Below are 24,424 nucleotides of genomic sequence, written 5' to 3'. Positions count from 1 at the left end.
ATGTTGTCATGAATTTCCCCTTTGCTGTCTTGAGGTTGGAAGGTCCCAGGATGTTGCGTGATTGTTTTTCATGTTTGGTTTTTAGAGCCACTTTCATCCAAGTGTTTAGTTGCATGTGACCCCCCCCCCCCCCCCCCCCCCCCCCGAGGTCAGAGTATTGCCCAAAAAAGGGGCTTCGCCGATAAGGTCAAAGGTCAGTTTCTTAGGTGGAAATAGTTCTGGTTTTCCAGCTTTTCATCTTCTTCTCTCAGGATCAGTTCATTCCTCATCACGCGTCCCTCCACATCTGTTCACCGGGGTTTCTGCCCCCTGCCCCACCGGCCCCTCAACTATGCTGTGCGACTGCTCTGTTTGCAGACATTGAGAAAGAAAGGCCTAAACGGCTGCGACAGCCCAGATCCCGACGCGGACGACTCGGTCGGCCACAGCCCCGAGTCGGAGGACAAGTACAGGAAAATAAACGAGGACATTGATCTGATGATCAGCAGACAGAGACTGTGTGTAAGTACCTCTCAATGAACCCCGAACCTTCTTCTGACCTCTCTTCCCTCTTCTGTCCCCCCTCCCCACTGCTTTCTGTCCCCCCCCCCCCCCCCCCCCGTCAAACCGCTCGTCTCTCCCTTCATCTGTGAATCCCTCCGTCCGTCCTTTTCTGATTGCGGGACCTACCAGGCACTGAGCAAGAAGGAGAACAAAGGCAGCGAGAGCCCGGAGCTCGAGTCTGCTCTCATCCTCACGCCGCGCACTGAAGAAAAATACAAGCAGATTAACGAGGAGTTTGATCACATGATTAAAACTCATAAAATACCTGTAAGTACTGGGTGGACGCTAAGATGCACCCTCCGCACGCTGGGGAACTGGAGTTTGAGCTAAACCAGCTAACCATTATTTAACACGGGACTAAAGTGAGTGAGCGTGACATCAGAGTGGGATCATGTATGATCACATCATGTATGATCACAACATGTATGATCACAACATGTATGATCACAACAAAAGAATCACACTTTGCATTTTGGCCTGATTGCACTTTAGGAACGGGGCCTCTAGCAGGCGTCTATCGCCACAGTAATTGCAGACTTCTAACCTTGCCGGGTTCCCTCCTTGAACCCGTTACCCATAATGCTTTGCCTGGCTCTCAAGGGAGGTGCGGTCTGCATGTGTTTTTTTTTTTTTTCCCTTTTCGTGCACCAAAACAGAGCGCTCAGATTCCAGCAACAACAAGGACAGACACGGTGGCAGAGCAGACATCAAGCATGTCATAAAAATCTCTCATCCTCGATGAAGTGAAGAAATCGTGTGTAATATTTTAAAAATGAAATTTTTAAAAAATGAAACCAAAGCACTACTGGTAATGCAACAAATATATATATATATTTATGTTGTTCTTAAAATGCATTTTATGATTCTAAAATCAGTTTGGTTGATAATCTCATCAAAAATGATTTGGTTTCCTAATATTGAGTTTCTATTTGAACCTTTATGAATGTAACTAAATGACAGTTTTTTATTACATTAGGTCTGAGATCAGACCAGGAAAAAGCATTTAAGCCAATATTGAGATTAGTATTATGAGGGGCAAACAAATGTGCAGCTAATTTACATTAAATGAAGAAATATTAGAAATATTTTTCCTTACATTTCATTGCAGACTTGCAGGATTCCGTGAATATCCAACTGCTGGGAATGTTATACCTATTGTATTACTTTATAACAGGTCAAATCCTCGACCACCTTAGCGGTAATAACATTGACGCCAAAAAGGTGTTTTTTCTGTGTTCTCTTTTTTTTAACAAATTACTGATTTGGAACTGTTTGGATAAAAGGCTTATATTTATTGCATATAATGTTATTTTACACAAGGATTTAAACTGTAACAAAGTGGCAGATGCCGCAAAACAGAAACGGCTTTTAATGTAACGTGATATTGTGTTTTTTTCCCCCTAAAACACGCTGGATCTGGTTAGCGCGCTGCTCTTTTCGAGAAAAGGATCATTCCATGGTCGAATCAGAGAAGAACAGTTGTGTGCGAGACGCGTGGAGCTGGGGGAGATGTGGTTTTAGAAGCGAGCCAGGGGTTGGTGGGTTGGGGCGCCGTGAAGGGGTGGAGCGGGTTTGGAAGAGGAGAATGGGTGGGGAGTTGGGTGGGGGGGGGCAGCTCTGCACACAACAAGTGACGGTTCAGTGTGTGGTCAGGGTGGCTGCCAAGCACTGGGCCTCTGGATTGCAGGGGTGGGGAGGAAGATGAGCAAAAACAGGAAGGATGGCACCGGTTAAAGGACAGCTTACAGACGGGGCCCTCACACCCAACAATGGGGTGTGGTTGCGGGCAGACACGCACATGCGTGCCCCCACCACTGCAGACAAACCGTGAAGTATAAAAGCTTCAACGGGGGAATTGAAGAAATCTCTAAACCCTCTCTTGGCTCCGTCCTGCCTGCTGTCCCGGTAAAGCTCAAATGTGATGCAGTCTGCAGTGAAATACAGTTAAACTAATTGGTTGCACTTTAAAATAATATTTGGCCCGTGTAGAGAACATTAGCCAATGCCTAAAACTGAGGTAGACGGCGCCTTTCCACCCTCTTCCACCTAAGCCGCCGCGGTGATCCAGCGACGTGCTCCCTCGCTGGCTTTGAGACACATGATAGTAATTTACAGGCCTATTTTCTGCTTCCTAATGCTAACAGGCAGGATCGACCGCTTCCAGGACGCCCGTAGGGTTAAGCTTTTCTGCCAAATGACACAATAAACATGACAAACTAGACAGCAGGGGCCACAGGCTACCTCCACTCCTGCTCCTGATGAGGCTGTTGACTGATCTGAGTCTAGCCTTTAAAGACACTTTACATAAAGTCCTCTTGACAGAGGAATAAATGAGTCCTAACTGAATTCAGGTCTCGGGGTTTAGCGTTACGGCGGAGAGAAAAATCAAGTGAGGACAGACGGAATCGTCTTCAGCTCCGGTTGAAAGGTCGCCTTCCTCTCTGGCGTCCTCAGGTTCCAAGTGACCGCGTGTCACATCGAGAGAGACACAAGTTACCTCCAAGGGTCGTATTGCTAAATTACGCTCAATCCTTCAACGTGATGTTTTGCTCAGTGCTCCCTGGTACCACCGAACCCGTTCCTCCACCTCCCTCTACTCAGCTCTCTACCATTCATGTATGTGTGGATTCTATTCCCGGCTGTCCATTTATCCCTTTTCTGTTTCTGTCTCCTGTCCAACCCTCGTCTTTAGTGCGCTCCTTTACCGAAATTGCTCGTATCTAATCTGATTTTTGCCGGTGTGTCTCTCTTTTTCCCGTATCTTTCTCAGCAGGCCGTGCCCCCATCGAATTATGACATGCCCGTGTCCATTCCTGTTAGCAACCAGAACAATCTCATTTATAGCCATCCCGGTGGTTCCCTAGGCAATCACAACCTGTTGCCCCTGGCGCACCACGGTCTGCAGAGGAACAGCATGTCTCCCGGAGTAACTCACAGACCCCCCAGTGCAGGTAATACAGGTAGGGTCTCTGCTGACATGTTAATTGGTTTATTTCTGAAATCTAAGCTACACTTAAAGACAACAAAGCTGCCAGTTGAAGATCGTTTCCAGATCCAACCTGCAGCAAGTGGTTTAGGAGGGGTCGTCTGGGTCTACGGTGTCTGGGTAGGGTAGCGTAGCCGGCGGGGACATGAGCAAATCAGGCCTGTCGGTTTGTTATTGTTGTCTGAAGTCCTTTTTCTGTCCCTCTGGTCTGAAGCCTTCCTGCCCACACCCTCACTCTGTCATTACAATTGGACGCTGGAAAGCGCCAGCGCCAACTAAATGTGAGCTTTGGCGCTGGCGCTGGCCTCCGCACTAACCACACATGTTCTGGACCCTCCCACTGTCCACCCCACGTGACTTGAATACAAAGATGTGTTTTTCTCTTTGGGCCGTAGCTTAATGCGCCCATGTTGCGCCTGTCTTAGCATTAGCGGCTCATGGACGAGGCGCTATATGGCGCGCTCGTCCTCCCCGAGGACGGTTTAATTCAGCAGAATTAGTCGGCAGTGTTCGAGGCAGAAGAGGATGATGGTGGGGGTCTGTCCTCTAATGGGTTTCTCTATTTTTTCCATTTGCAGGTGGTCTCATGGGCTCTGACCTCACCACTGGTGCAGGCACCTGTGCTGGTAAGAAAGTCCCCTTCAAACACACACGCACTCGTCCGCTAATACACAAACACGTGCACGCTCTCACCCACTCGGGACCATTAAATACGCGACTAATAGAAAATCTAAGCGCAGATTTCTGTCCACGGCGTGCTGATGTCAGTGGTCACCGAGTTCATCCCGGAATGTTTGCCCGCTGCCGAGGCTGCGGCACATCCTTCCTGCGCCCGGTAAATAAATCGGCCAAACAAGAGAGCGGAAAGAGAAATAAAGCGGCGCTGCAGCCAGAAACTGGACGTGCTCGTGAGATTAAGATGAGGACGCCTTTTAAAGGGCAGTTTTCCTGGAATATCTGTCCGCTTCCTCGTGGATTCGGATGTAAATTCCCAATGACAACATTCGAGCTCCCGTTTGGAGCGATTTGTTTCGCCGCGCAGTAACTGGTATCATATGTCTGCAGTTAAACGAATTCAGTGTTTGGAGTGGCGGAGCATGCCGTGGCGGGCCCAGGGAGAGCAGAGCGGCACATGTTTGCCGAACATGTGCGATGAATTTCAAGTTGAGGCTTCCGTGCGCGAACGGGTGGGACTGGTCAGGACCAGGTCACGGCAAAGAGACTCCAGCTGAAACAAGCACTTTTTACTGCCTGGAAAATACAGTGCAGAGCGTAAAAACGGGAGCAGCGGCGGCGGCGGGGGGTCAACGGGGCACAGCTGGGCGGCCTTGTCTGGCCCCTGGGGCTGCATCACGAGGGGTCAATGCCTGGTTTCTCTGTCTGGTCGCTCATCGCGCACGCACAACGGGACCGCTTGTTGCGGCGTGCGTTCCGTCAGCGGCGCGCTGCGAAGCACGCCTCAAATGTGGCCTTTGTGTCTCGGCGCTCCAGGAACAGAGGCGCTCTGTGAGCGCCGCGTGTCGCTCGGCAGCCGCGACAAACACGGCACGGAGAGAAAGCCGGGCAGGAGCAAAAAGATTCCATTCTCTTAAATCTCATCCAACAGGGGAAGGGGGGGGGGGGGTGGATCTGCTGATGGTGGAAGCATGTGTGCAACGCAGAAGTTGAGGGGAACACAGATGGAAGTGTTCTGCCGACTTGTCCAGCCGTTGTAATTACGCTCCGCTAAGCGCTTCAGCGTGAGGCGGTCTCGCCACCGCGGCACCACGGCGGCCGTTTGGAGGCTCTTCTTCTTCTCGCGCCTTTTGACACGGCGAGCAGACAAGTGGCCACGAGGCTTCTGGTCGAGGCGACCCAGGCGCAGGGAGGGAGGGAGGGAGGGAGGGAGGGAGGGAGGACCTTTTGGCGCGCTCACAGCCCATCACTGGTTCTCTGGTTCTTTGATGGAAATTAGTGGAACGTTTCTCAATTGATCAAATTACCCGCCCGTGAGGCGAGCCTGTCATTGAAAGGCCAAGTCGTCACGGCTCTGCCCAAACACTGTCAGACGTATACATTAGCTCCTTTCTATAAAGCGTGTTCAGTCTGTTGGCTCTTTAGCCGGAAGGCTGAGAGCAGCAAAAAGGAACTTGAGTGAAAGAGAAAAGGAGAGCTGATGAAAGGAACTCTGGACAGAGGCCCCAGTTTGTAACATCCTCCCACCTCCATTTGTGCAATTATGTAGCTGTCATCTCTGCCCGATCGGCGCTGCCAGGAATTAACAAGAAACACGTGTCACCTCGCACCTTGATCTCACCCCAATTGCTCTCTCGAAATAGCCGCACGCGAGGTACATCTCGGAGCGAGCGCCGGTCAGACCTGCAGAGCGAGCAGCTCAACGGCAGAGCAGGGCTCAGCCAGCGCGGTTCAGCGGATCAAACGCCGCGTGGCTCAATCTTGGCAGCACCTCGCGCCGGCTGCACAAGATTTAAGTGCACGTGCATGCGGGCGAGAAAGAGACACCTTACTTCAGTTGGGGAATTTAGGGTTGAATGCACATTTGGCCAAACCGCAGCGGAAGAGCGTTTGTGCATGGGGGAATAGAACGGAGCGCGCCTGTTAGACCACAACAGGACATCAGAAATTTGTTCAGTAACAGAAAAATGTCCATGAGAGTAACTACACCTCTGCTTTGTGTGCGTGTGCATGCGCATGTGTGTGCGTGATAGAGAGGAAAAGATGAACTCACGGGGGGGGGGGGTCGCTTGTTTAAATCGTGCATCTCCAATGTACGCTAAGTCGTAACCATGGCGCCTTTCGATGGCAACCCTTCAGCCGTGACCTCACATACACTTAGCTCCCCTCAGAAATAGCAAATGGCCGTTTATCTAAATCTCATATCGCGATCTGCCCCCCACGTGTGAGATCTATACGTGAGAAGAAGAAAAAAAACAACCAAAAAAACAAAACAGACTTATGCGCTGTTCCATTTTGATACTTCCTCTAAACGGCTGATGGTGGCCTGCACCACAGCTTGGTTTCGAGCGCCACAGTCCTGAAGTCAGGGTCGTCTTTTATTATTCCCATAAGCTAATAAGGCGAATTCGAGAGTAGCCCCTTTCACTCCTGACCGTACGCGTGAAGCTATAATTGCGGGAGCTTCAGCAGGGCGGCAACACGCAGATGTCTGATTAACCGTCGCCATGAGACCAAGTCCGCATCGTCTTGGCCAAAAGTGCCTATTAACGCCTCACCATAGCTCCTTCTTTTTTGATTCATCCGTACAGAAACACTGATGCACTTCCTGCTGGTTTATTTACAAAAGTGTGCGCATGTGTGCCGTGCGGCGGCTCTGAGCGCGCGTGACGTCTTCATTCATCTATCTCCACATGCACCCACTCAGGCTCACAAAAGGCCAGCCATGAGAATCTGAGAGCGGGCAAACTGAAGAGGCAGCTGCTTCTTTGCTAATGTGAGATTGAAGCTGGAAGTAAAAAGTGGCGGGTGTTGAAGGTGTGTGTGTGTGTGTGTGTGTGTATGAGGGGGGTCCGATACAAAACACACACGTGCAGCCATACAGCGCGGCGCAGTGCCTGGCCTCGAGTCGCGCTTACGTGAAATTGAACATGCACGTTCCGTGTTGTTAGCTTCAGACGTGCACAAGCACATGCGTGACACCACTGCAGTCGCACCCGCATGCGTTTCTCTCATTGTCTGTCGGCCGACCTTGTTTTTTTCCCTCCCTCTCGGCGCTAGTGGCCATTTACTCTTCAGATTGTTCAAATTGAGCTTTTGAGACTTCATTTCCAAACAACAAAAACCTCACTCTCAAATTAAACAAAGATCGGCGAAGGAAATTGCCCAGGAAGACATCTGCGACTCATTTTCCCCTGGAGTATATGATTAGGAAATTCATTTATGTCTAACATATAATTCCTGCTCTTCTTTCAAGTGGGAACGTCCATACAGTGCCCTGTTTTCTACCCCTTGGAAAAAAAAAAGAAGTGTGGAGGGGGGGTGGAATACAGGAGACTGGATAAGAAACAAAGACTCGCAAAAATTCTCCAGACTCTTTTTTTTTCCTCTCTGGTGTTACGAAGATTTGATCCCACCAGGTTTTTTGGTTTATTTATTCCTTTAAGAACCACCGTTGAGCTTAGCTCTGGCGGCTAAGCTGTGATGATGGGCCTCATCCCTTTGTGGTCACGCTCCCCGTAATTAGAAGATTTTCCCAATCAGTTGGCTGCTGTGTGACACATGTTGGAACTAACGGAGATTGACGCGCGCAGAAAATTGTGCAACTGCGTGCGCCGCCAGTGTGAGCTCGTCACGCAAAACCCAACTTACAAGCGCGTTTAGACGTGGGAGCTTCCAAAGCTCCTGCCAGAGGAATTAGAGATGGGACACAGTGTGTGAAAAGTGTGAAAAGGAAGAAGGAATTGTTTTTTTTTAAAGCAGTCTTCTTTACACGTTGATAGGAAATGGATATGGGAACCATCGCAACTCCCCCGGGCTGCTGGTCTCTCCTGGTGGCATGAACAAGAACATGCAGGCTAAATCCCCACCGCCCATGAACTTAGGCATGAACAACCGCAAACCTGACCTCCGTGTGCTCATCCCCCCTGGTGCCAAGAACAACATGCCCTCCATCGTGAGTATCTTCTCGCTCCCTCGTCCCTTCTCCCACCTCCCGCACTTGACGTCTGCCCGCGTAGATGGCGAGAGGTGTTGCTGGTGTCTTCCTTTCATGTCCCCCTGCCTCTCTAATATATTCTTAGAATCCTCCCATCCCTAGACACACATCTAGACCCCACGACTAAATTCTCACAACTACTAATTTGACTTTATCACCCTTTTATTGCTGTCAGTCTGAGGATGTTGATCTGCTATTGGTAAGTTAGACTGTCACTCAAATGTAAAACTAAAGCGACAGTCTTGAAAATCTGCAAATGAAGGGTCAAGGTGTTTCTTTTTTTTTCTGTAAAACAACGAAACTTTGCAGCTTCAACGAAAAAAGAAAGCCCCCCTTTGCTGCTGCTGCCTCCGCTCGCGCCTTTTTACGGAGGGCGCACAGTGCCACCCAGTGGTGCGCCAGGGTCACAGCAGGCGTCTCCAGCGCCTGACGCATCTATCCTCCCTTCCATTTATCTTCTGTCCGTGCGCAGCTCCACGCAGCTTTAATCACTCATGATGCAGAGACGAAGGGCAAGAAAAAAGTCAAAATCCATTTTGCGTCACGCCGTCCCTTCCCACTCTGCCACAGCAAAGCGCCTTCCTGTCAGTGACCTGCGTTGCTGTGACTACCGGTTGTGTTACTATAGTGACAGTGGGCCATAGGAGAAGGTGGTAAATGATAGGGTTGGCAGGGTTCAGCCTTGCCACATGTAAAGTTGGCATCGCGTTCGTTCCGTCAGCCGAACGGAAGAAAGGAAAATAACTTTCATGGGTTGTTGCAGTTGTTGTTTTCTCAGTTAGTTAACGTGCGACGTTTTCTTACCTCCCTTTTGTCACAGAACCAGAGAATAAACAACTCTCAGTCTGCTCAGTCACTGGCCACCCCGGTGGTATCCGTAGCAACTCCCACTCTCCCAGGACAAGGCATGGGTGGCTACCCATCTGCCATCTCTACTTCCTACGGTAACGGTACGTACCAAATGCATGCACACAGTTGGCCGTTGACAAAGCCCTTGATAAACTGTCGATGGCTGCTGGATTTTGTAGATTGTTATGTACAGTAAATAGCTGTATCCTCACTCGTGCATTAACACACGGGATATTTGATCCATTTCGCGAAAATGCGTAGGAAAAATATTTACTGTCCATCAAGGTCGTCAGGCCTCAGGTGTAATATATAAATGCACCAGCAGAGGGCGCCATTGCAGCATATTGTCATCGCCCTCTCGTCTGGCCTCGCAGTGGTACCCTTCCTTTTTACTCTTCAGCGCCCATAATTTGTGTGTGTGTGTGTGTGTGTTTTTTTTCCCCAGAGTACTCCCTAAACAGCGCAGACTTGTCCTCTCTGTCTGGCTTCAACAGCGGCAGCTCCCTTCACCTCGGCTCCATGAGCGGCTGGCAACAGCAGCACCTTCAGAACATGCAGCATTCGGCCCTCAGCCAGCAGGGGTGAGTTTCCTTCCTGGTGTTGAGTGGATGCATTTTATTTATTATTTATTCATTTGTTGGGAGGGGGGGGGCACCAGCAGTCTTTCACTGATTTCAACCCCCTTTTTTTACACAATTAAGACACTTTTTTTTGTTTTTTAATGCATGTTTGCGTGTGATGAACTGACTTCACAATCACTTCAATTCTTGCTCTGTAACTCTGTAACTCTTTAATACGTTTCCTTTCCTTCCTACAGAAATTGCTCTAGCTCTCACTTATGTCAGGGTTCAAATCTCTCCCTGCCCTCTGCTCAAAGCCTCCACATCAAGTCCGAACCTGTTTCTCCTCCTAGAGATCGCACCAGCAGCACGCCGGGGGGCTACGGCGGCGGGGTACCGCCTCCCCAGAACCCCCCGTCCCGCCAGGACTCGGGACGCTCCCCCGTTGATAGCCTGAGCAGTTGTAGCAGCTCTCACGAGGGCAGCGACCGCGATGAGCACAGAAACGAGTTCCACTCGCCTCTGGGCCTGGCCCGGCCCGCCATGGACGAGCGCGAAAGCCCCTCCATCAAACGGGTGCGGCTGACAGAAGGATGGGCCACATGATAGCCCAATCCCGCCCCCCACCCCCCCACCCCCCACCCACCCAGCATAGCCTCCTGTTTCCCAAGAGTTCTGCCCACCAACGCCGCCAACAGCAGCGACTGACGCCCAACAGGTCAACTCCCCTGGACCCCCACCCCCCCCCAATCCAGAACTCTCCCCTTTTTATCTCAGCAACTGAAGGAAAAGAAGGGACAGCCCTTTTCAAAATGATGTTTGTGCTTAATTTTCTTCAATTTCCGTTTGTGCTGCGTGTGCGCGCTATACATATTCTATACAGCCGTCGGGTGGCGTGGCGGCCCGGAGCGCCGCCCATCGAGCAGGATCCGGGATGTGCGGGGTCGCTTTCGTTGGGGAGCTATGCAGAAACCGTCTCGTGTGTGGATTAGAGGAATTGTTGCACGTGCACGTGCGTCGACAGAGAAACGAGGGGTGGGGGGAAGTAGTCAGGTACTCTTTCATAAAACGTACTTACACTTTTCCTCAGCGATAAATATCGGTGATTACAAGAAAAAGTTTTAAAAAAAACGAAACAAAAAAAGCAAACAGGGCGAGTGTGTGCAGCACTTGGGCTGCACAAGGACAACGTGTACAGTATCGTTTGTATCGCTGTGTAACTCCCTCGCAAAAATGTGTGTTACCATTAGATGATGTCATGTTGCAGGTTCAACGTATTTATGTACATATAGGGGGGGTAGTGGGGGGAGGGGGGGTCAAAAGTCACCCGGCATTGCGTAACCAGAGGCGATTATGCAACATATTGAAGAATTGTGCAGGTCGAGCGGACGCCCAGGCGTTCGGTAGCCTTCGAGGGGTTCAATGTCCCCCCCCCGGCTTAAAGAGCAGAGCCTAGCAATGTCACCCCCCTCCCTCCCCTCCCCCCACTTTGATCTAAGAGCTACTTCAAGTGTAATCAAGAAAAAAAAAAAGGAAACCTCTGGATCTGCTACCATATTCAATGTTCAAAACAGAAAAAAAAGAAAAAAACAAACAAGAAATAATTGTACGATACACTTGCTTATATTTTCATATGAAAGGATTACAATGCAAAGCATTTTTGTGGCTTTTTGTAGTTTCTATAAGCCAGAATGTGTTTTTTGATAGCTTTGCTAATTAAGAGAAGGAGAGTCGACCCCGAGGGGGACGTGAGAGGGCTCGGAGGCCCCCCAAGCCATGAAAAACAGACTGACGCTTTGCTGAACTGTTTTATCTTTGTAGAGGTTTGTTTTTAAACGTGTATTTCTAATTATATATAACGACGGTAATATTAAGAATCTTTTAAAAAAAAAAATCTGTGAAATTAACATGCTTGTGTATAGCTTTCTAATATATAAATATATATACTAATGATTTCTTTGGTTGGTTTTCTTAGTGGAGTTTCTATGTGCGCTCGCACATGTTGTCTGGTTTCTTTGATTTGAGCCCTGATTGGAGCTCAGGCCTGTATTTAGACTGACTTTCAACAAAAGACAAAAGGACAAAAAAAAAAAGAGTAAATAACGAATCTGGGAAGCCACGAGGGAGGGTCGTTGGGGGGGGGACTGAAACAACGGGGGATCGTTGGTGAGAATCTATCGCAGCCTCCCCCAACACCATCCATGCAAAAAAAAGAAACAAAAATCATCAAAATGGGTTTTTTTTTCTTCTTTTCTTTGCTACATCGGCGCCCGACGCTTCGCAGGTGACCCCTCGGTGTCACCCGTGACCCCCCCGTGGCGTCACCGACGTCTCCGTGTGGCGCGGGGGCAAATAAATGATGCTGGTAGGCAACAAGCACAAGGGTTTATTTGAAAGAAATAGCTGTTTTTTCTTTTATATATATATTTAAAAAAGAAAACAATGAAACTAGCCACATATCTCTCTGCCTATCACTCCGTATCTGCTGTCACTTCAGTGTTATGATATTTCTGTGTGCATATTTCATGCAGGTTCACTATGTTGTTACTGTAAACGGTCTGTGTAGTCAAACAGGGGCAGAGCCTCTTTAATGGTGTTCTTCTCTTTTATTTTCTTTTTTTTTTTTAAATTGAATACAGCAAAAAAAACAAAAAAAAACACAAAAAAAAAACAAAAACATGATGTTTCAGGCAGCGTAAGTGTGGAGAAACCAAAGCCAGTGGCATTTCTGTAATGTAAAACTCAACTTTTATTTTCATATTCTTTTTTTTCCCTTCTTTGAATTCATTGAAACAAGACAATAAAAGGATATTTGATCAAATGTACATTTGGTTTCACATTTCAATTTCAGCCAGTCACACACACACACACACACACACACACACACACACATTGACAAGGTTACTTTGACAAAAATTTCAACCAAACATGGATTCTTCTTGATTTTTTTGACACGTGTTGATTATTTTCAGTCTTTTCCCCCTGAAACTATGACAGAAACAAATGTTGGGACCTCAGACCCCCCCCCCCCCCACACACACACACACACACACACACACACCCAAAAGCAGAGCTCACCCTAGAGCTTGTACAGCCATGTGTAAACGTGTAATAACCATGTCATACCTTCCCTGTAGTAACAAGGGGAAGCTTCTCTCTCTTTCTCTCTCTTTGGTTTTTTTTGTTGTGGTTTTTTTTGTTTGTTTGTTTGTTTGTTTTTGCTCCTTCGTGTTTGTGGTTTATTTAAGTTTGTGTTCAGCAGCTGATGATGTTCCGACCCTAAAAGTCCGTCTGTAGTATCAAATGTAGCCTGGATCCACCTGAAATCGGCGGAATATTTGGAACTAATGTCTTCTGGAAGAGCGGCTCTCAGCGGCATAAGCTGGCCTTTGTCGCCACTCAAGACTAAGATGCTATTTAAATTAAACCCACATCTCTGGAACGCAAAGGACTCGATTCAGCTGTGCGAAGAGGAAAAACCGCGATTGGACGGAAATTTAAAAAGAAATTTAAAAGAAAAAAATCCAATTAAAATGTCTCCTCTGCTGGAAGGAAAGGCTATTTGTATTTTGCAGAGATTTCAGTAAAGTTAATGGCTTTCGTAGTTATCCTGGTGTGGTTTGGTGTGATTTCATTGTGTTTCTTGTTCCTGCGTGCGTTTCTGAAAGCACAACAAACAAACAAACAAACACACACAGGTGGGCAGAGATGACACCAAACGCAGCGATTTCCTCTGTTTTATTAGAACAGTTTCCAGTACGGACGAGGGACGAGCTTCGTTTGAGCCTTTATTTCCGCTCGCGTTGTAAAATTCACTCTTTTACAGGAGATAATTGCATTTTCTCACATTTATCCGGCGTTTAAAGCTAATTAACTTTGACGCTGCACGATGTTGACGTCATCTCTGACAGTGATCCTTGATGATCCAGGAACGCGCGCGCGCACACACACACACGCATACACACACACACTGGGGTGGGCGTGTCTGACGCAACCTTCCAATTATTAATACTGATAATAATTGGTGGGATCCTTAAAAATGAGAAACTCTCGCAACACATCAGATATTTGTGAGGCGACATTTACAATCGAAATCATTCAATTCCCACATTTTCAGGAGGCCTCGAGTCCCCCGAAATGCGCATTCCGTCTCCGTTTTAATGCCTTTTTTAAAAAAAAACAACTCGTTTTAATGCGTCCGTTTTGTTCGTGATTAATCTTTTATGAGCTGATGAAGATAAACACGCAACAAGGCGGGAGTCCACATTAAAAACCTTGGCGTCGTTGGTCTTGCTGCTGTTTCCAAACCAGACGGGCAAAAGCCGATCCGCCACTTCTTTGTTCGAAATCGATTCTTTCATCCTCAGCGGAGTCGGTTTTATAATCGATTTTTGGATTTTGAAAAAAATTGCTGTTTTTACGCTTTTCTTCATCGGGCCGATTTCAAATCACATTTTTTGGCTCTGTGATTCCCAATTCTCCTCATTTCTCTCCTGTAAATCATCCCGCTTTCGAATATTTCCTTGGAATTGATGTTCAGGTTTCCCACCGTTATAACGGGCTGTTGTCCTTGATTTTAGATATTGCTTTAGTTTAATACTGTTAGTGAATTTGTGTGCTGCTCCACAGAAGAATGGAACGATCCACCGAGCTACTATAATGACTTTTCTGCAGCTTTTAATCAGCCCGAACTCCACGGAGCCCCTTTGCTTCAGTCGTTTGAGCGAATCCGAAGTTTAATTTCACAGAAGCAATGTGGTGATGGAAAAATTCGATTCACCAGGACAATTTTATTTAAATGTGTTGCGAATCGCTCATTGTGACAACAGTGTTTATTTTGACAAAAGGTCAGACACTCAGAAAGCGTAGTCTTTTCACGAAAGATGTTTTTTTTAAAAACATTTTTGTCTAAATGTCATCAGCAACATCATGTAGATTCATATTAAGTGGACGTGCACGAATATCTCCAAAATACATTATTTGACAGATCCCAAAGGAAATTTTCTGTCCCAGAGGTATAAAAATTAATTACTTGAATTTAGAATGTAAAATGTAGACTCGAAAACTTCGTTTTCGTGGCCAGATGAGGGTGTGATGATGAGCCTGAAATGGGGACATTCTCAACATCCACCACTAGATGTCACTGTTTAGTCATTTGGCTTAATGCACTCTTTTTTACATACGCACGCGATATGCATCACACACGCACTCAACACCCTCCTCCCACACACACACACTCACACACACCTACACACACGAACACGCACACTGACACCTTCGTCGTGCTCACACCTCAGACTTTCAGGATGGAGCAGATGATGTTCGGACGAGCATGTCACTGTTTGGCGTCAAAGTTTTCCTCTCGGCCCATTAACATTTCCATTTTATTTAAAGCAACATTGATTTACATTAATCGGGCTAATAAGGAAAAACGTGTATAATCATAAAATAATATTAGTAATATTAATCATATTTATATCGTAATATTGTGCAATATTTCAATTGCAATTATAATTCTCATTTAGATTACCACCAACTTCGCATCGCTGATACATGAATGAAAATTAATACTCCACTGTTAATTTTCTAGCACTACATTCACCTACCAACCGAGATTTAAAGAAAAATAATGAACGCTCAGCAAAATGAAAGAAGCGGTTATTTCCTCGTTTTGGTGCTGAAGCTCCGTCGAGCGGCCTGGACGGCGGCACTAATGAAACGAATTAATTACAGACGTTTCATCAGCGTCTTCACACCTTATTCAAACGAGCGTCAACGAACGCCCCTGTGCGCTCCAACAACAACCTGGGAGCTGCGGCGTTCATCGCAAAGGTGCGTTATTGCGCAGATTAATGACGTTACTGTCATTGGGGAATCCAAACGTTCTAAAGAGGGATAAAACAAACTGCAACACTTAATGAGAACCGCCAGAGAAACAGTTTCACCTCCTTCAAAATGCAAAAAAGCACTAAACTTTAAACTTGTCACGTATGATCACCTGCTAACATTTTATCGAATGCGTCTGACAATATCTTTCCAAATAATCAGGCTATGAGGTGGAATCTGTTGCTCTGCCCGAAATAACTATCGTCCCGCGCAGTAAACATGAGTGTTTGCGGCGGAGCACAGCATAGGTGGGTTAACGACTTTGAATATCCTTACGTGAGCCAGCGTGACCAGTGGTGTTGAGCCACGGGCTGTTTAAGAGCAAGGTTCAACGAGGAGAGGAGAGGAGCAGCCTGTAGGGACTGGACGTGCTCTGGCTCACACCACAAAGTTCCCCCGCCAAGTCCCGACAGCTCGGTACTCAAACGCCTCACGTACCCCAAAACACCGAGATAACAGCGGTGACACCTGGAGGTGGTGAAGGGAGGTAAGTCAAAAACACGTTAGTTTAGCTGCGGGGGGGGGGCAGGGTGGGGTTGGTGCGCGGTCGTAAAAAAAGAAAAGAAAAAAAGAAAACCCGGGGGTACTTTAAGAAAATCGGACTTTTTGCAGTGCATTTGCAGTGATAAAAGCCAACGCGCTCTGCGCTTGTAGGCGCGCACCGCACCTCTGCACATCCGCACACCAGTGCGCGTGCACAGCCGGAGAAAATCGCAGAGCCCGAGCGTCACCGGGCTCCCTCCAAACTGGGTTCAAGACTTTTCCCTTTCTTTTCTCCTTCTTTTGGTATGAGTTGTCCGGAGCGGCTGTGCGCGTTCTCCGTCCTGAAACGTCACCTCCGAGTCTTCGCTATTGTACAGAGCAGCACAGAGCTCTTTGTTCATGCATGCCCGCATCTGACTATTTAAAGGCACCGACGAGACGCATCACTGAGATGAAAATAAGCCTAATGTAATAATGAGAATAACGGCTGATCACCATCCGACACGGGGGGCAGATGAATTCTGACCAAGCGCAAACGTAATTTAAGCGCAGAGAGATTTTTGTCTATTGTCTTAGAATCAGCGCACAAGTGCAAAATCGTGCAGCATAAACACGGGACGAGATGTGTACAATGTAGTGAATATGCATTAATATTAAAAAATAATACCAGAGCCAACGACGTCGGTGATTTGAGAATGGCGGAGCGGCTTCGTCGCATTACGCATGGGCGGCTTTTCCACGCAGGAGCCGCGGCTCTCCTCCTCTTCTCGTCTGCCTCCTGTCCCGTTCTCCAACGCTCTTTTTAAGGGGCAAAAAAAAATTAAATCAACAAACAAGGCTACAAAATGGCAATCAAACACCCAAGAAGTAGCTGCGAGGGGAATCAGTCCGACTGCAGCCGGGCGGACGAGGTAGTAAGCTGGATTTGCATATTTCGATGCGCTAATTGCCTTGATGTATTTAAATATGGCTGCACGTAGCTGATATGCTTGTCTACGTCACTGAACGTGCCCTCGCTGTTAAGCTAAAACGTGAATTCGGTTGAGTATAATGGATAAGCCTGCAATTAGGCAAAGAGGTGGCGGGGTAAGGGGAGGGAGTGTGAGGAGCAGGATGCTTCTTTTGAGTCACCTGCTGACATTTTCAAATAAATTTATGCGCGCACCTATTTTAAGACAGACGGTGAAATTGTGTGATTTTCTTCCATTTTTTGTCTAAAAAAACCACTGTAACATTTGGAAATGGTGACTGGTGGAAATAATACGGGTCTAACTTGGATCTCGTGCCAGAGACAAGGGAGGGATGTTGTTGAAAAGTGCAGCTTTCCTTTTTTTTGTGGGGTGGGGAGAGAAAATGTCGAATATTATTGCGCTGAGACAAAAGCGTGTCGACATCAAGAGAATTAGCTGAAGACACGGGTAGAATCCTGACAAGTAGGTCAGCCAACTTTAGTTGTCAACATCTGTGTGTGTGTGTGTGTGTGTGTGTGTGTGAGAGAGAGAGAGAGAGAGAGAGAGAGGGTTTGGAGCGCATGTGTGCGTTGGTCGGCGGGGTAGAGGTGACTTCAAAAGTTCTGTGTTTCGCACACACCAAGACCAACGTGCACTTCCTCTCATTAAGGCGCTGCTCATGGAGAAACGCATGTAACAAATCATTTCCCCCTCGTGTCCAAAAACCGGCAAATGTGTTCCGTTTGTCAAAGCGTGTTAGAGAAGCGCCTGCAGCAAATTCATTACCGCCCAACTGGGCTCACTGCGTAACCTGGCCACTGTGCGCGTATGGGTGTGTGTGTGCGTGTGTGTGTGTGTGTGTGTGTGGGGGGGGGGGGGGGGGGGGGTCGGTGTCCACGCCAAAAAAAAACACGAACAATGCAGCCTCAGTTCGTGCGTGCAACAAAAGAACCGAGGGAACTTGTTTAAATTTCAGAGCACGTTCTCTCCTCACAGAAGGATGGACTTTACCCCCCCTCCCAAAAAAAAATCACCCCACTCCTCCTCCCCATCATCATCATCCTCATCACCATCATCATCATCACCCCCTCCCAACCGCCGCGTCCCACCCCACAACCAACAGGGGAGGAAAAAAAAAACTTGCTCTGAGAGCTCAACTGTGCACGTACTTTTCTAGTCGGTGCCTGTAGACGTTCTGGGAAAGTTGTCTGCCCGCGCCTCTCTCCGCGTCCCCGGGATATGCTCACGATTTCCACAGAGCAGCCGGGCTTCAGTGCGGGCTGCTGAGTGTTAGTGGCACTTTTAAAGCGATGCTGTGCCCCCCCCCCCACACGTACACACACCCACTCACCCACCACCATGTAATACGGTTGGGATATTTCAGGGGAACATACACCACGGCGCCGCTCACACGGACCCATGTGAGCCGTGCTCCTGCTCCGGGACGCGTTCAGGTCAACGCGCAGTGATTCGACTCACCTTGAGGAAGTAAGTGCAACTTTGTCTCCTGCTTTAAAAGGGTGCGCGGAGGCGATCGTGCGCGTAAAGGTTGCCGGTGGAGAAAAGTTAATCGTAAAGGCCAGAGAGGGGGAGCAGATGTGCTAAAAAAGCTTTTAGAGGAGATGCGCTTTGATTGTGTTTTACGCATTCAGAAGGATATTTGACTTTTATAACTGACCGTGATGTTTTTACGCATTTTAATCATCAGGGCGCATTGATCAGAGCATTTGACGGGCAGTGGGATTTACCTAGAAGCTTCCCTGCCTTTGTGGACAATGATTATTGCGGTGAGATTGATGCTTCACTGTCGACCTGCTTTCACGATTTGCCACGCGCAGTCCTGCACTTTAAAAGTGATCAACGCGAGTTGTGCGGTGGTAAATTCATCTATTTTATGCTGCCTCGAATGTGCTCTTTTGTGACAAGAGTGGACACGATTTCCTTAAAGATGATGCATTTGGGGGCGCTGAATGTACAGTGCCAGTGGAGAGCTGCAGGAAACGCCAGAAATCCGAGCACATTAACCCCTCAAGCCAAAACAATTAATTAATCAGCACGGTAAGAAAAGTTGAACCACTGAGAATAAAGAAAACATGGAAAGTTGGCTTTTTTCGACATTGGTTTAATAACGTCCGCGAAATGGTCACAGAACGTCATGGAGACAAAAGCTGACATTGTCTCGTTTATCCGTGCGTTTTTACGCAGGCGGCTTTTTAAATGACATCGCCATTAACGTCAAGTATATCGATCTATTTTGTATTTATTCATGACTTAATGTTCATGAAAAGCTTGTAATGATATCAAGAGGATCAGCAGGTCGCGATTTTAAACTGGCGTGTGTGATTAAAGCCCGGCCTGTGTGTGGGAGGCCAATTCTGAAGCCTACTTTACCTTAATGAGGTGTGTTCTTGGTGCTGTTCCTGATTGTATCGCTTTGGCCTTACATTTCCATCAGCGTCCTACACATCAGGTGGATGGAATGGTTGCGGATGTGTGGAGATCAGGGATGTATTATGAGAGACGATGTGATTATTTCTCTTATTTTTCAACGATAGTTGCATTTCAATTTTTTTTTGTCATTCTCGCAGATGGATGGTTATTTTGTTTTAGTTCAAAAGCCGATTGAAAGAATCAGAATGCACTTCTGCCACATAATAGCAGTATCTCTTTGACACACACAGGCCCAGTGAGTCATATTTGCTCATTAACATCCTGCCTCGCCCCACCCACTAACGAAACGGGAGTAAACTTCCAGGTCGTGTGCCACGTGAACGGGGCAGCCTAAAATAACCCCAAAAGCTGATTTTTGCTGTTGACATTTAATGCCCCCCCACCCTCCGCACTTTTGTCACCTTGTGATACGGCTCCACTGCAAACATTAAGATCTGAACACAAAGTTGTGCACAAGGTAGTGACTGAGCAACCTGCAGCCGCATGCTGCTGCGCATGATCCATCACATGCTCCGCTGGTTGTTATTTCTGGCTCGGCTCCAAAAAAAAGGGGGTTCTTCAGTCTGACCCATCTGGGCCGAGCTGTATCTGTTTACTCATGATATTTCTGTGAGAAAGTCAGCGGGTTAAAACGCGGAGCGCCTGAGCGCTGTTTCGTGTGTGTGTGCGTGTGTGTATGTGTGGGGGGGAGGGGGGGGACTTCGCGGGTCCGAAACAACAACAAAAACTGTGGTCTTGTCTTCGGATTTGCGTCAGTGACAAAAAAGGCACGGGGGAGGATTCGATGCAAGTTCGACCATGTGAGAGCCATTCGGCGATTCTTCGTAGGTGAGATGGAAAACGAGGCGACGCGGCGTGTTGACGCGAGCGGAATCAGCCCGGACAGACAGAAGGCGCCGGCGCTCCGTCAGCTCCTGGAAGCCGTCTCCACCGAAATGTGCCGTTCTGTTGTTTAATGGGGGCTACATAAAAGAAGTCGCTTTGACTGTGCCTAAAACGCCATATGGTTCTCCAGTCATCCGCTGCCATCCCTGCGCGCTGTGAGGGGAAGGACCGCTCGATGCGAGGCGGACCGATTCCAGCGCGCACCTTGTTACGGATGGAGATCCTGCGTGGAGAAGGGGCGCGTATTTCGCGATTATATTTTTCATGACATCATCGCAATTACATTGCAGTAGTCCCGGGCCTTTGACCTCACCGGGGTTGGTCCATATTTTGACCACCCCTTGCCCCCTATCGCTTTTGGGGATGGCCCCCACTCTTTTCACATCGAGCGACCACGCAACCCGCAGAACGGACCCTTTGGCTCAGAGTCTTCGTCTTTATCTCTCCTTAAGAGCACGCCGGATGCGCAAGGGCAGCCTGACACTCTTTTGGCCAAAAAGCAAGCTCCTGTCTTTATAATCCGAAACATTTGCGTCGTAATTCCCTCCGCCGTTATTGCACTTTCCACAGGAAACCGGATTTCCCCTTCTCTACCGTGTTTCTTCTCCGCCGGCCTCACAGGATATCTATTGCTGCTGCCACAATGACTTAATAGAGGCGAAAGAGCCTTTTGTGGGATTGGAGCTATTTGCATTGCAAATTAGGGCCCCCTGTGCAAGGATGACTGCACCTTACGCGCGAATTTCAAGGTCCGCTTCAACCCACTAACACTGGTTAATGTCAAGTGAATGCGACATCAACGCTGGGATAATATGTTTTTATTCCTTTTTTTGTGGGAAGAATTTACGCATTTTTTAGCACGCGTAAAATCTCTTTCTGTGCATTAGTAGAAAGGGGAATATTTTGAGGATTATAATGCACATATGTGTCACGTTAAATCGGGATACGGGTGAATTTTGCTTCGTATCTTTGACTTCTGAGATGGAAACGCGGAGACAAGAGGAGCGAACACGTGGATTACAGCCTCTGAATGAGAAGTGTGTTGTTATCTTTGGTTATCTAGCTGTATGAGTGTTCTGCTCGTCATAAAGCTAGATAACCGAAAGTAAAAACTACTTCCAGACTCGCCGAGGACCATGGAAGGACTCCTGACAGTTTCCAAGACGGACCAGAGAATGTGTGTGTGTGTGTGTGTGTTTGTTTGTTTGTTTGTTTGTTTTATCATAAAGAGCTGCTCGGAGATTATTTGGTTTTGCATGTGTCAATTAACTTTCCTAAATTGTTGTCTACAACCAAGAATTGGCCACAATATTTCCACAATTATTTTAATGATTTTAAACTTTTTTTGTAACACACACACACACACACACACACTGATGGAGAGGAAAAGAGGACACATATATCATGTTATCTCTCGCCCATACGGCATGATCACGCTTCTGCACGTTAATTTATGAATGCATTTCCGTATATTGCTTCATTGCGATCACGGGTTGGAAAAGGTAACATTTTCATGTGTCCCTCCGGGTTTCCTGTTTTTTCTTTATTTCAGCGTGAACGAGGCAGCCGGGAAACGGCGCTTGCAAACCAAAACAGTAATAATTAGGATGTATAGTTAGCTGACAAACAGAGAGAGAGAGAGAGAGAGAGAGGTTGGGGAGCGGGGTAGGGAGAAGGAGGGAGGTGGCAGAAGAGGGAGGTGAGGAGGGAGGGGACTGGGGAGTTGTGGGGGTCGGGCCTGCTTAATTGATTCCGTTAACCGCAGTGCAGGAGATGTGAACAACTGGACGATCCCATTCCCACGCTCGGTGGGGCAAGTGGCAATGCCATGCCCCGAACCAACGTGACAGACAGCGCAGTGAGGGTCTGGTGGGGGATGGGGGAGCGAGAGGAGGCGACAGGGGTCATGAAAAGACGTCAAGTGCACCAGACTCATCTGCATCCCTAAAGAAAGGGGCGACGTTTCCCAGCCCCAGCTGACGCGGCGCTCCTAAACTTGGAGTAGTAACGGTCCTGAATGCGTAATGTCTCGCCAATTGTACTGATAATGAGGAGGTCATTATCTTAAAACTATGCGGCTTTATGAATTCGAAATGGATGTGCTGCAACTGTGTAATCCTCCATGGCCCCACTCGAGTCCCGCAACTTGGATTTCTAACGGATCAGATAATGTGGAGGGCTGGTGCATGTGAATAGCTGCTGCATTGTTTGAATTTGAACTTGACCGTGGAAGCAGAGATTTGAGATCAGGAACGACGGAGGGAAATATGTTTGGAAAGTAATTAAAGGGCACATGGGTGCGGGCCTTTCTAGAATTACTCTCCTCTGGAAAATGCATTGGTTTAATTACAGGTTATATCAACAAAAGAATTGTTTGCAATTGCTGTATTTTGGTACGTTGGAGCAACGCTCTCATTGTATTTATCCCCTTTTTTTGTGATTTTTTAGTTGATCATAGCTGTCGTGCTGTCTGATGTTTGGGAAACCATATATTTTGTTGAGCAGTAGAGCACAATTTCTGTCTTGCTGCACCCATCCGGAGTGTGTGGGCCTTTAATTTTAAGCGTAGAAAAAAAAAGAAAATCACATCACTGAATTATTTGTAATTTAGGGTCAAACAGAGGTACAATGGCCTAATTCAGCATCATTATTGCTGGTTGGATCTCTTCTCACAAGCACCATTGCACAAAATTATAGCCTCTCTTGTCCCCCACCATGCTACACAATTATGTGTTGTTTAGATAATATATATATATATATATTTTTTTTTTTTTTTTTTTTTTTTCTGACTGAACAAAACGAGACTGACTGTCCCTGGTCAAGTCTCTTGGAGCGACGGCCCCAGTTTATGACAGGAAGCCCTGTTGACCAATGTAAATGTCCACCCAGGTTGGAGAAAATCACATTTCACGCATAATATTTTCCCCTGGAAATCTCTATTGTCTCTGTCTCAATTCAAAATCAAAAACAAAACCAAATGACGTCCATCTCAGCAGAGGACAGAAAAGGAACAGAAGCAGCCACCAGCACGAGTGTCTGTGATCCAGTTACCAGGAGAGAGCTTCAAATCACACTTGCAGAGAGAGCTGCGGTGTTGGTTCGCGGTGGTTTGGATGCTCTTTACTGCCTGCCTCTGGAGATCCTGTAAATCCTACCAATTTGTTTCACATTAGTGCCCTTTATGAATGCTGGCGGCCACGGCCTCCCCGAGCCCTTAAAAATAATGAACCGTACCTGTGATGATGACGTGTCCTTCATATGTAAATTTTACTCTTTCCCGCTTTGTGTGAAGGTGCATTACGATTCTTCCCAGCATCCGTGGAAGTGAGACTGAATCGCTGTGTCCTCCACAGTGTTAGGTGGCCAAAAGCTCTTATTTCTGCTATTTCTCAAAAGTGCTCCCACCACACAGGCGTGGGCCTCATTTCACAGCGCTCCATTTCCATACACTTAGCAATATAAGCGTGTGATTTAGCTGTGCATGCGGAATAGGGGGGCGACTGTCCCCGTTCCTTCTCCGTCGTGAGCGGCGGATACGTGCGTCGCCCTCCTTCCAGCGCGCCCTCGCCATTGTTGTCACGTGACATGTTGAGTAACAAAACCATGGCGACCACAGAAGGCGTTTTTATATTCATTGAATGAGCAATTGGCATATTTTATGTGAGCGTGCCTGGGATTTTTTATGTGTTTCCCCCTTGCCTCTGTGCTGTGCATGGCAGGTGCAGCAGTAGGTTTATAATATGTCAGTTCAGGGTAATTCCAGTGGCAGACAAAGGATGCGAACATAGGCATCACACGGGTGCCGTTTATTATCATATGTGCTGCACAGGTTGGATCGCTTCCTGCCCTCAGACTGTTTTGCATTAGTAAATCGGTTATATGTGTTGCTGCTTTTTCATTAGGAGATGTTGCCCCGTTCAGAGCTATCATGTGGTATCATCTGCGCTATTATCGAGCTTAGATGAGCCGACACTCGGGGCTATTTTTGTGCTCCAGGCCCAACGTATATATCTGCATGTAGGCAAGCCTGCGATTAACTGACCCGGACGTCTCCGAAAAACAGACCTTCCCCTGCATCATGTCGATGGCCGGGAACAATAGCAGCGTCCCCGTCAACAACGTCTGTCTGTCTGTCTGTCTGGCCCTCTCTTTCGGTGGC

General features: G+C 47.5%; 1 protein-coding gene and 1 non-coding gene across 14 annotated transcripts in view; both read left to right on the top strand.

Moving 5' to 3' along the window:
• mef2cb (myocyte enhancer factor 2cb) overlaps positions 1-24,424 on the top strand; it is a 105,713-nt gene that overhangs the window by 58,611 nt on the left and 22,678 nt on the right. For 7 of the 13 annotated variants that reach the window (XM_029830356.1, XM_011615833.2, XM_029830355.1 and 4 more), the window contains 7 exons: positions 358-501; positions 3,314-3,503; positions 4,108-4,155; positions 7,987-8,159; positions 9,022-9,151; positions 9,496-9,631; positions 9,868-15,983. In XM_029830356.1, coding sequence (XP_029686216.1) covers positions 358-501; positions 3,314-3,503; positions 4,108-4,155; positions 7,987-8,159; positions 9,022-9,151; positions 9,496-9,631; positions 9,868-10,216 — 1,170 coding nt within the window. In that variant the 3' untranslated portion in view covers positions 10,217-15,983. Of the gene's footprint in view, positions 1-357; positions 502-672; positions 811-3,313; positions 3,504-4,107; positions 4,156-7,986; positions 8,160-9,021; positions 9,152-9,495; positions 9,632-9,867; positions 15,984-24,424 lie in introns of all 13 variants that reach the window. The other 6 variants (XM_029830361.1, XM_029830360.1, XM_029830364.1 and 3 more) reach the window with 6 other exon arrangements.
• mir9-2 (microRNA mir-9-2) lies at positions 21,307-21,378 on the top strand. The gene has a single exon (NR_105332.1). It is a non-coding gene; the product is annotated as a microRNA mir-9-2 (primary transcript).

The sequence above is a fragment of the Takifugu rubripes genome, chromosome 21, assembly GCF_901000725.2.
Source record: "Takifugu rubripes chromosome 21, fTakRub1.2, whole genome shotgun sequence".
Lineage (NCBI taxonomy): Eukaryota > Metazoa > Chordata > Actinopteri > Tetraodontiformes > Tetraodontidae > Takifugu > Takifugu rubripes.
The sequence above is the reverse complement of the archived record's forward strand: the minus strand, read 5'-3'. Positions and strand labels throughout refer to the sequence as shown.